Below are 12,666 nucleotides of genomic sequence, written 5' to 3'. Positions count from 1 at the left end.
GGCGCAACTGGTGGTGGTTGTGGTTGGCGGGTAGCTACTGGGGGTGCGTCATCGACGCAGGTGAGTCTTCATTGCAGGGAAATACGGTAATAGATGCACAGCATTATTGCACTTTTGTATTTATTCATTTACTTTACAGGTGCATATACAGCTTTTTCAGATTGTGGCATGGTTCTCATTAGCTAGACCTCCCATCTACCTCAATGGAGACCTTTGAACTGACTATTATACTCATTATCATCTGTGCACCGTGGACCGCTTCATTGTGATCATGTATAGACTTATGATGAGAATAGCAGGCAAACAAATGCTTTTCACTGAACCTTGGGCACACGTGATAATAATAAACTAAACTAAACTGATGTTGAGCATATTTGAAGGGGGGGTGGGCTGTTTGTCTGGTTGCTAACTACTGTTATATCAAAGGAGAAAGGTCTGCTTCAGCTGGAGCCACCACAATTATTGGAAAAGTGAGAGATGAGATTGATTCTGATCTGCTTTTGCCACTTCCTATATTTAATTGCTTACCCTTGCATTCAATCTTTTACCACTCGCTTTCTCTTTGGAATCAAATCGCCCACCACAGAATATTTGGCTAATATCGTGAATAAACATGCGACCCAAGGAATTGAGTGTATCTCCGTTTCATGTAATAAAAAAACAATTGATTTATGCTTCAGGCAGGAATGAATTATGAGAAAACTACAATTTGAATAAAAAAGGAACCCTTTGTATAATTATAACATGTTCCTAAAGCCCTTTCTTTCCTCTCATCCACTAATGACAAAGTACATCAATTATTGTTCACCCTTTTAAAAACAATTGCGTTTCTTGTGCCCATGATGTGCAAAGTTCAAATGGTCGCCTCTTGATTTGTAGATATAAAAATCATGGATATGATTTTAAAAAAAAGCATAGAATCATGATAGCACAGAAGGAGCTCAATGTCTGTTGAATCCATACTAGCGATTAAAAAAGGTTTATTTTAGATCATCCCACTTCCCAGTCCAGAGCCTTAAATTGTGCAGCTTCAGATACCCGCCCTTGTACTTTATCAATGTTTTCTTCCTTTTCCATCACCTTTTTGAGCAAAGAATTCCAAATTTGCACTACTGTTTGCAATATAGAAACATGGAAAAGAGGTGCAAGAGGAGGCCATTTGGCCCTTCGAGCCTGCACCGCCATTCATTGTGATCATGCCTGATCATCCACAATCAGTAACCCGTGCCTGCCTTCTCCTCATATCCCTTGATTCAGCCCCTAGACCTCTATCTAATGGGCCTGTCCCACTTACACGACTTTTTCGGCGACTGCCGGCAGAAATTATAGGTCGTGCAGGTCGCCAAAAATTTTCAACGTTGAAAATCCAGCAGCGACCAGAACAAGGTACAACTCTTTGGGCGACTACTCACAATCATACAAGCTTCATCTCGCGACATGTCGCCAGAGTGTTGCCTGTATGGTGGTGAGTAATCTCCTCTGTCGCCCAAAGAGTCGTAGAGTCTTTCTGGACGCCGCTGGATTTTCAACATGTTGAACATTTTCGGCGACCTGCAACGACCTATGACGGGTGCCGGCAGTCGCCAAAAAAGTCGCGTAGGTTGGACAGGCCCATAACTCTCTTTTAAATTCATCCAGTGAATTAGCCTCCACTGCCTTCAGTGGCAGAGAATTACACAAATTCACAACTCTCTGGCTGAAAAAGTTTTTTTCTCATCTCAGTTTTAAATGGCCTCCCCTTTATTCTTGAGTGTGGCCCCTGGTTCTGGACTCCCCCAACATTGGGAACATTTTTCCTGCATCTAGCTTGTCCAGTACTTTTATAATTTCATACCTTTCTTATATATGTGACTTAATTCGCGTCTCACAGCTTAGTTTTGTGTATTATTGTCACATGTCCCGAGGTACAGTGAAAAGCTTTTTGCTGCGTGCTATCCAGTCAATATACATGATTACAGTCGAGCTGAGTACAGTTTACAGATACAGGGTAAAGGGAATAACATTTAGTTGAAGATAAAATCCAATGAGGTCTGATTGATGAGAGTTCAAAGGTAGACAAAAATGCTGGAGAAATTCAGCGGGTGAGGCAGCATCTATGTAGAGAGAAGGCAATGTTTTGGGTTGTGACCCTCCTTCAGACTGATAGGGGGGTGGGGGGAAAGCTTGCTGTAATGCTTCCCATTAAAAACCATAGTTCGATGGTCTCCTGTGAGGTAGATGGGAGGGCAGGACCACTCTCTGTCTAGCTGGTGAGAGGGTAGTTCAGTTGCCTGATAACAGCTGGGAGGAAACTGTCACTGAATCTGGAGGTACGCGTTTTCAAACCTCTGCACCTCTTGCCTGATGGGAGAGGGGAGAAGGGGGAGTGACCAGGGCGGTTCTTGATTATGATGGGGCCTTGCTGAGGCAGCGTGAAGTGTAGATGGAGTCAATGGAAGGGAGGTTGGTGTGCGTGATGGGCTGGGCTGCGTCCACAACTCTCTGCAACTTCTTGCAGTCTTGGATGGAGCTGTTCCAAAACCATGCTGTGATGCTTCCCAATAAAATGCTTTCTAGAACGCATCTGTAGCAGTGAGCGAGGGTTGTTGGGGACATGCTGAACATCCTAAGCTTTCCAAGGACGAAATAGGTTCTTCCAGATATGCATAATCTTACTTCACTAAATCTTTGTTAAAAGAAGACAGTCCCTGCATAGTAACTCTCTCTGCAGAGCTAAACTTCTCCACTCCTTGCAATATCCTTGTACATCTAGAAAAGCAAATATGAAAACCTTCACTCACTTGTTATTTGTTTTGACCATTAACTCTGTTTCTGTTTCCATCGATGCTGCCTGACCTGCTGTGCTGAATAATTCAGTATTTTCTGATTTCATTCCTCATAACATCTCTCAATACTTTCAGAATCTAGTTTATTTTAGACATACAGCGCGGAAACAGGCCCTTCGGCCCACAGAGTGTGGCACGGGCAGCCGGGTGGCCCAGCGGTAGAGTTGCTGCCTCACAGCGAATTCAGCACCTGAGACGCAGGTTCGATTCCCGACTACGGGTGCTTGTCTGTACGGAGTTTGTACCTTCTCCCCGTGACCTGCGTGGGTTTTCTCTGTGATCTTCGGTTTCCTCCCCACACTCCAAAGAAGTACAGGTATGTGGATTAATTGGCTTTGTAAATGTTAAAAAAAATTGTGCCTCGTGTCGGGTAGCGTTAATATGCGGGGATCGCTGGTCGGCGCTGACTCGGTGAGCCGAAGGGCCTGTTTCCACGCTGTATCTCTAAACTAAACTAAAGTTCGCGCCGGCTAGTGATACCCGTACATGCTAGCACTATCCTATACACTAGGGACATTTTACAATTTTTACCAGAGCCAAATTAACGTACAAACCTGTACGTGTTTGGCTTGTGGGGGGAAACCCATGCAGTCACAGGGAGAACGTACAAACTCTGAACAGACAGCACCCGTATTCAGGGTCGAACACGGGACTCTGGCGCTGTAAGTGTAAGCAGCAATTTTACCACTGCTCTGCCGTGTCGACCCAATCTCCCTGCTCTTACTCCTTCATTCTCAATACACACACACATTCTATTTCCACTTTTGCTAAATTATAGCTAAGCATAGTATAACAGGCGTTCCCAAGCTTAGAACCTTTACTCACTTGAAGCTTTGTTCTTTTCCGTTACTGTTTTAAATCCGGTGGAATTATGATTACTGCCTACAAAATATGCTCCTTCTGCTTGCTACTCCTTCCGGAGACCAGGTCTGCTCTATCTTGCTGAACTGGCTAAGTATTAATCTTTTTTAAAGTTCTGCAGAATACACTTCAAGACCTCTGCATCCTCTCGATCTTTCACACTGTTTTAGATCAGGTTAAGAGTGTGGTGAATCTGTGGAATTCTTTGCCACAGAAGGGTGTGGAGATCAAGTCAGTTGATATATTTGAGGCAGAGATAGATAGATTCTTGATTAGTATTGGGTGTCAGGTTATGGGGAGGAGGCAGGAGAATGGGGTTAGGTGGGAGAGATAGATCAGCCATGATTGAATGGCAGAGTAGCGTTGATGGGCCGAATGGTCTATCTTATGAATATAAAGAGACATGATTTTTTTTTTCTTACAATCACTACCCATTTTTGTTCTGGAATATATGCCTACAAACTTACTATTCTGTTCCACTCTCTAACTCTTTGTGAGCCAAATATGCATTTCCCTTTTTTGTTCCATAATTTAACCAATATGACCTTATTTATTGATCCTTCCAGCATATAACTCCCTCCTCGCAGCTATAATTGTTTCCTTATCCAAAGTTACCAGCTCCCCCAGCTTGATTTTTAATCTTCACCCACCTCTTAAATCCTTTCTAAAACTCCACAATCTGCAAAGTTGAGCAATTCTGGCCTTTAAGCCATGTTGTAGTAATAGATACAGTATTATGTTCCCATGATTCTATCAGCCATTTTAGATTCCTTGCATAAAGGTGCCATATAAATACAGTACACCTTCTCTTGGACACAGCATGGAAATAGACCCTTAGGTCCAACCTGCTCATGCCGAGCAAGATAGGTGACGTTTCGGGACGATACCCTCCTTCAGACTGATGTCGGCGGGAGGGAGGTGGGAAAAAGTCCCCCCCCCCGCCCCGACATCAGTCTGAAAAAGGGTCTCGACCCGAAACGTTACCTGTTCCTTCTCTCCATAGATGCTGCCTCACCCGCTGAGTTCCTCCAGCATTTTTGACTACCTAATTGTTGTTTAGTTTAGTTTAGAGATATAGCATGGAAACAGGCAGTGAGTCTGCACCAACCAGCAATCCCTGCACATTAACACTACCCTACACGCACTAGGGGCGATCTTACATGTTTTTATACCCAGCCAATTAACCAACAAACCTGTACGTCTTTGGAGTGTGGGAGGAAACAGAAGATCTCAGAGAAAAACCCATGGGGAGAACATACAAACTCTCCACAGACGAGCATCAGTAGTGAGGATCGAATCCGGATCTTTGATGCAGTAAGGCAGTTGCTCTACAGCCGCTGAGTCGCCCTTTGGCCCGTATCCCTCTAAAACTCTCCTATCTTCCACTGTAGCATTATATATGCCTTTTTATGGGAACATGGAGGATTTTCCATATTAGAGGGCACTGGGGTCAATGATTTTAATATATACGGTGTTTGAGCACAGAGGAGAAAGTTGACCCTCACCAGCACCTCCACAACTATTACTGCAGCAGTTCGGATATTGTTCCTTGATGTCATGTTGCTCTTACTGCTGGCAAATTGGAGATGACAGAGGTGTAGGATCCGTTACTGATGTGCCGTCAACATTATAGTACTGAGGGCTCGGGTAGCCGGCATGCATTGATTGAGACATCAGCTCTGGGTTCAGTGTGAAACCTTCCACCCACCGTGTATCAACACTAATTTTTACACCGTTAGATTCCGTACTCTTGCTGTCAACATGTTGAGATGCCGAGAATAGCAGAGAAAAAAGGATCAATATTACGAGGAAATATTGTCACTTGACCTTCTTAGCAGCAAATGGTAAAATAGCAAAGTAATATTGAAATAGTTTTCACAAATACTTTTGCTTTCCTGTTAGACAATGTATGGATGTGGATCTTGGAGTCCAAGTTCATAGCTCACTAAAGGTGGCAGCACAAGTAGATAGGGTGGTAAAGAAGGCATATGGTATGCTTGCCTTCTTTGTTAGGGGCATTGAATGTTAGAGTTAGGAAATCATGATCGGCCTGTTCCTGTTCAATCTTTTAATGTCAATTCTACACCAATTTGTGAAATGCAATCTGATTCCTTTCAAAACAAACTGGTGATTTTGTGGGGTCTTCTTAGAAGATAAAGAGATCTAAGAGAATCTTCTTTGGCTACAGAATGAGATTGAATTAGCTCATGTTGGCCAGGGCAATGGCAGATAAAATTTAAGCCTTATAAATGTGTGGTTGTGCATTTCTGGGGGGGGGGGGGCTCTAATAATAGTAGGACATACACTATGAATGGTAGGGCTCAAAGGAGCATTGAGGAACAAACGTGTACAAGTGCAAGTATCATTGAAGATGGGAGCACAGGTAGATAGAGTGGTGAAGCAGGCATATGAGACACCCACCTTCATTAGCTGGGCCATAAGTGCAGGGAGGTCTTGGTATAACTTTATAAAGCATTATTATTTAGTCACAGCTAGAATATTGAGTACAATTCTGGTTGTTGAACTATAGGAATAACATGATCACACTGGAGAAGCTTTACCAAGATGTTGTCTGGGATGAAATGAGCGGTAGAGTTGCTGCCTTTACACCGAATGCAGCGCTGGAGATCCGGGTTCGATCCCGACTACAGGTGCTGTCTGTACAGAGTTAGTACATTCTCCCCGTGACCTGCGTCCCACACTACAAAGTTGTACAGGGTTGTAGGTTAATTGGCTTGGTAAATGTAAAAATTGTCCCTAGTGGGTGTAGGATAGTGTTAATGTACGGGGATCACTGGTCGGCGTGGACCCAGTGGGCCGAAGGGCCTGTTTCCGCGTTGTATCTCTAAAACTAAAAAAACTAAAAGGATGGGTTTATTTTCCTTGGAGCAGAGAAAGCTGAGAAGGAACGTGATAGAGGTATGCAAAATTAACAGTTCCGTAGATGCTAAGAACTTTTTACCTCTGGTGCCAAAGACCAGCGCATAGGCTTATAACCATATAACAATTACAGCACGGAAACAGGCCATCTCGACCCTTCTAGTCCGTGCCGAACATGTATTCTCCCCTAGTCCCATACACCTGCGTTCAGACCATAACCCTCCATTTCTTTCCCGTCCATACAACTATCCAATTTATTTTTAAATGATAAAAACGAACCTGCCTCCACCACCTTCACTGGAAGCTCATTCCACACAGCCACCACTCTCTGAGTAAAGAAGTTCCCCCTCATGTTACCCCTAAACTTCTGTCCCTTAATTCTCAAGTCATGTCCCCTTGTTTGAATCTTCCCTACTCTCAGTGGAAAAAGCTTATCCATGTCAACTCTGTCTATCCCTCTCATCATTTTAAAGACCTCTATCAAATCCCCCCTTAACCTTCTGCGCTCCAAAGAATAAAGCCCTAACTTGTTCAACCTTTCTCTGTAACTTAGTTGCTGAAACCCAGGCAACATTCTAGTAAATCTCCTCTGTACTCTCTATTTTGTTGACATCCTTCCTATAATTAGGCGACCAAAATTGTACACCATACTCCAAAATTGGCCTCACCAATGCCTTGTACAATTTTAACATTACATCCCAACTTCTATACTCAATGCTCTGATTTATAAAGGCCAGCACACCAAAAGCTTTCTTTACCACCCTATCTACATGAGATTCCACTTTCAGGGAACTGTGCACAGTTATTCCCAGATCCCTCTGTTCACTTGCATTCTTCAATTCCCTACCATTTACCATGTACGTCCTATTTTGATTTGTCCTGCCAAGATGTAGCACCTCACACTTATCAGCATTAAACTCCATCTGCCATCTTTCAGCCACTCTTCCAACTGGCATAAATCTCTCTGTAGACTTTGAAAATCTACTTCATTATCCACAACCCCACCTATTTTAGTATCATCGGCATACTTACTAATCCAATTTACCACACCATCATCCAGATCATTGATGTACATGACAAACAACAGTGGGCCCAACACAGATCCCTGTGGCACCCCACTAGTCACTGGCCTCCAATCTGACAAACAACCATCCACCATTACTCTCTGGCATCTGCCATTCAGCCACTGTTGAATCCATCTTGCTACTCCACCATTAATACCCAACCATTGAACCTTCTTAACCAACCTTCCGTGAGTAACCTTGCCAAAGGCCTTACTGAAGTCCATATATACAACATCCATTGCTTTACCCTCATCAATTTCCCGAGTTACCTCTTCAAAAAATTCAAGAAGATTAGTCAAACATGACCTTCCAGGCACAAATCCATGTTGACTGTTCCTAATCAGACCCTGTTTATCCAGATGCTTATATATATTATCTCTAAGTATCCTTTCCATTAATTTTCCCACCACTGACGTCAAACTAACAGGTCTATAATTGCTAGGTTTACTCTTAGACCCCTTTTTAAACAATGGAACAACATGCGCATTACGCCAATCCTCCGGCACTATTCCCGTTTCTAATGACATTTGAAATATTTCTGTCATAGCCCCTGCTATTTCTACACTAACTTCCCTCAATGTCCTAGGGAATATCCTGTCCGGACCTGGAGACTTATCCACTTTTATATTTCTCAAAAGTGTCAGTACTTCCTCTTCTTTGATCCTCATAATTTCCATAGCTACTCTACTTGTTTCCCTTACCTCCCATAATTTAATATCCTTCTCCTTGGTGAATACCGAAGAAAAGAAATTGTTCAATATCTCCCCCATCTCTTTTGGCTCTGCAGATAGCTGTCCACTCTGACTCTCTAATGAACCAATTTTATCCCTCGTTATCCTTTTGCTATTAATATAGCTGTAGAAACCCTTTGGATTTACTTTCACCTTACTTGCCAAAGCAACCTCATCTTCTTTTAATTTTTCTAATTTCTTTCTTAAGATTCTTTTTACATTCTTTATACTCCTCAAGCACCTCATTTACTCCATGCTGCCTATAATTATTGTAGATCTCTCTCTTTTTCTGAACCAAATGTCCAATTTCCCTTAAAAACCATGGCTCTTTCCAATTTTTACTGTTTCCTTTCAACCGAACAGGGACATAAAGATTCTGTACTCTTAAAATTTCCCCTTTAAATGTCCTCCATTTCTCTTCCACATCTTTCCCATAAAACAAACTGTCCCAATTTACTCCTTTTAAATCCTTTCGCATCTCCTCAAAGTTAGCCTTTCTCCAATCAAAAATCTCAACCCTCAGTCCAGTTCTGACCCTCTCCATAATTATATTGAAACTAATGGTATTGTGATCACTGGTCCCGAACTGTTCCCCAACGCATACCTCTGCCACCTGACCCGTCTCATTTCCTAACAGGAGGTCCAGCACCGCACCTTCTCTAGTAGGTACTTCTATGTATTGCTGCAAAAAAACTATCCTGCACACATTTTACAAATTCCAACCCATCCAGCCCAATTACAGAATGTGTTTCCCAGTCTATGTGTGGAAAATTGAAATCTCCCACAATCACTACCTTGTGCTTACTACTAATATCTGCAATCTCCTGACATATTTGCCCTTTAAGGTGATGATTAAGAGTGTTGTTGATTTGTCAAAGAATTTGTTTCATCAACCTGTTCCTGTGCTGTACTGTTCTATGGTATTTTGAGTCTATGTACATTAGCTCCACTTTATGCATAACAAATGAGACATGGTGCAATCATTTTAAATACAAATTTCCTATTCAAAGAGGATTTTGGACCATTGCGGATTACCTCGTCTTATTTGTTGTATGAATTGAGCTAGAATAATGGGGAATGCTTGGAGTTGACAAATGTTCTTGTTGTACAGTATGAAGTAAGATGATTTAAGAAGGGAGGACAGGAGGTAGGGTCTTTGGCCCTTGAGTCCTTCAGGATGTTGCCAGGACTTGAGGGGCCTGAAGTATGGGGAAAGGTTGGGCAGACTTGGACTTTATTCCTTGAAGTGCAGGAGGATGAAGGGTGATCACATGAGGGGAATAGATAGGTCGAATGCACGGTCTTTCAACCGGGGTAAGGGAATCAAGAACCTGAAGACAAATGTTTAAGGTGAGAGGGGTAAGTTTTAACAGGAACCTGAGGGGCAACTTTTTCACTCAGGGTTGTTGGTAGTTGAACAGTGTTTAAAAGATACATGGCTAGGAAAGGTTAAGAAGTATGTGGGCCAATTGCGGGCAAATTGGAGCAGCTTGGACGTGGCTTCTTGGTTGGCATGGGCGTGTTGGGCTGAAGAGTCTGTTTCGGTGCTGAAAGGCTCGATGGCATCATTCAATCAGATCTTCTTTACTCCATGATCCTACTTGATTCTACCTTCCCCACCACCCCACCCCAGTGACAATAGCATCAAACTCAGTCCTGACATTGTCAATTGCCTTGCCCTCTTTTAGATTTTCTCCAGAGGTGTTCCCTGATTTAACTTCTAGATGAAGTGACCCTAGTTGTGATTATGTTCTCTTGTCCTCGTTTCATAAAAGAGATATTTTCACACTACCTCACCATTCAAAACATTTAACCACCTTAAGCACCTCAGTCTCACTACAATTCTCTATTCTCGATGGGATACAATATTAAATAGTTGCGTAAGTGTTCGAGTAATTGGTGATCCGAACAATCGTTTTAATCACTTGTGATCTGCCAAATGATTGTGTCGTTCCTCTTTTCCTTTCCTCTTCAGGTTCTGATTGCACCACTTCATGCAGCCTCTGTCAGCGATAGGGATGCCTGTAAAGCTGGACTACGGCCAGTTAGGAAGTGGAAAGCGTATACCTTAGCTGGTTATCCAGGTAATGTGCATCATGCAACCTGAGCCGATTACAACCCCAATCCTTTTCCATGAAGTATGAATAGAGCGAGTGTAGATGTTGCTTAAAATGGTGACCATTAATGGCATCTTTCATCAGTCAGTGGCGGACCATCTGTTTGCAGATTGAAACTATACTTAGCATTGTACTGCACGGAAGGAGGCCATTTGGCCGATGGTGCCTGAAGAGGTTCTTTGCAAGCTGGGAACTGCATTTTACAATATCGTGCAGAGTTCTTGAATGAAGGTGATTAGGGTCAAGCATCACCGTTCTGGGAACAGCAAACGGTTGACTTGACTGTCTGCAGGTAGTATAAGCTTTAATCACTTCAATTGATCTGGCAGTAAATTAAGTGTAGATACTCTCTTCTTTTCTGCATCAGCTATAAGTAATTTTGCTCTGATATCTTTGACTAATCCTTTCTTAGGCTCTCATTTTATCCCATACTAATGCTCCACAAGACCTTTAACTTGGTTCTTTCCAGATGACTGGGCCAGTCTTGTCACTAATAGATGTCACGGTAGAATCTCCGGATATAAAAAATAGAATTTCCTTTTTTATTTCCATATTCCTCTGCATTCTCGCTGAAATAACATCACTTCTCAGTTTTCCTTTTACTGCAATCTGATCTCAAAATATATTTATTTGGCATTCGAAGGAACAATTGCTCTGTATTTTCTAAGACAGTGTCATTGGCTGATCACTGCATTCAAAACAAAAAATTAAAATTAACTGCATGTTTGTGAGGGTTTTGTCAGTCTGCTTATATGTTGTACATTTGTGCTCACGACCAACACTGATTCAAAGGCCTCTTATCTCTAGCAGAGGCTAAGAGAGTATGGCAGTTGCCTGGAAGCAGTAAATAGTTTCTGATCCCCTAGAAGCTTGAAGAACTCCATTGAACGCTCTTAAATCTGAAGGGTTTCTAATGCAAGAATGCATGACGGTGAAACTCACAATTTGTAATGCCGAGTGAGAAGTGTGAATGTGAACCTGTACTGCAAAGCATGAGCTGAATTGTATTAATTAGAACATGATAATAGAATGTAGGATGGGTGCACTGGGTAAAAGGTGGAAATACAGCACCTTTCTCCAAGACAGTTTGCCCTTTGCCTTAATATAGAGTTCTTGTCAAAGGCAGAAAACGTTCAGCACCAAACCTTCTCCAGTATATTTCACCAATTAAGTTAATCGCACTCCAGGAAAAGTGTGGCACAGGGCAGCACAGTGGCACAGTTGGTGGAGCTGCTGCCTCACAGCACCAGAGATCCAGGTTCGATCCTGACCTCTGTGGAGTTTGCACGTTCTCCCTGTAACCATGTGGGTTTCCTCCGGGTACCCTGGTTTCCTGCCACCTCTCAAAGACATGCTTGTTTGTAGGTTAATTGGCTTCTGCAAATGGCTCTGAGAGTGTAGGGAGTGGATAAGAAAGTGGTCTAGTGTGAACGGGTCGCGTAAACGCGGTGGGCCGTAGAACTTGTTTCCATGTTGTATCTTTAAACGAAACATGAAGCTCATCTGTAGTGCTTGGATTTGAGAGGCTGCATGGAATCATGCAATTTGACACACATGCTGACCAAGAAGCCCATCTAAGCTAGTCCCATCTGCCCATGTTTGACCTATATCCCTGTAAACATTTCCTGTCCATGTACATGACCAAATGTCTTTTAAATGTTGTTATTGTACCTGCCTCAACAACTTCCTCTGGCAGCTCATTCTAGATAGGTTCCACCCTCTGTGTGAAAACGTTGCCTCACTAGAACTCACTAGTTCTTGGATAACTCAACCTTGGGAAAAAAACTGTGTGCATTCATCAATCTGTGTCCCAAGTGATTTTATATACTTCTATATGGTCAGCCCTCGGTCTACTGCGCTCCAAGGAATAAAATCCCGGCCTGCCCAACGTTCCCCATAACTCCCCTGTGTCCAGGCAACCTGCTCGTAAATCTTCTCTGCACTCTTTCCAGCTTGATGGCATCCATCCTATAGCAGGTGACCAAAACTGCACACAATGCTCCAAACGTGGCTTCTCCTACATCTTGCACAACTGCAACATAACATCCCAACCAATACCTAATACCTCCTGACGAAGACCAGCATGCCAAAAGCCACCACCACCCTGTCAATTGGGACGCCAAATCCAGGGAACTATGTGCTTGTATTCCAACGTGGCTCACTTCTATTTTGATATCTTGCAAAGGCA

General features: G+C 42.8%; 1 protein-coding gene across 1 annotated transcript in view; it reads left to right on the top strand.

Annotated features, from left to right (window-relative positions):
- alkbh1 (alkB homolog 1, histone H2A dioxygenase) overlaps nucleotides 1-12,666 on the top strand; it is a 36,896-nt gene that overhangs the window by 6,764 nt on the left and 17,466 nt on the right. Inside the window, exon 2 of the mRNA XM_055640182.1 lies at nucleotides 10,337-10,445. Within this exon, the coding sequence (XP_055496157.1) occupies nucleotides 10,337-10,445 (109 nt within the window). The remainder of the gene's footprint in view (nucleotides 1-10,336; nucleotides 10,446-12,666) is intronic.

This window comes from Leucoraja erinacea, chromosome 9 (assembly GCF_028641065.1).
Source record: "Leucoraja erinacea ecotype New England chromosome 9, Leri_hhj_1, whole genome shotgun sequence".
Lineage (NCBI taxonomy): Eukaryota > Metazoa > Chordata > Chondrichthyes > Rajiformes > Rajidae > Leucoraja > Leucoraja erinaceus.
This window is presented reverse-complemented; position numbering and strand designations above follow the sequence as displayed.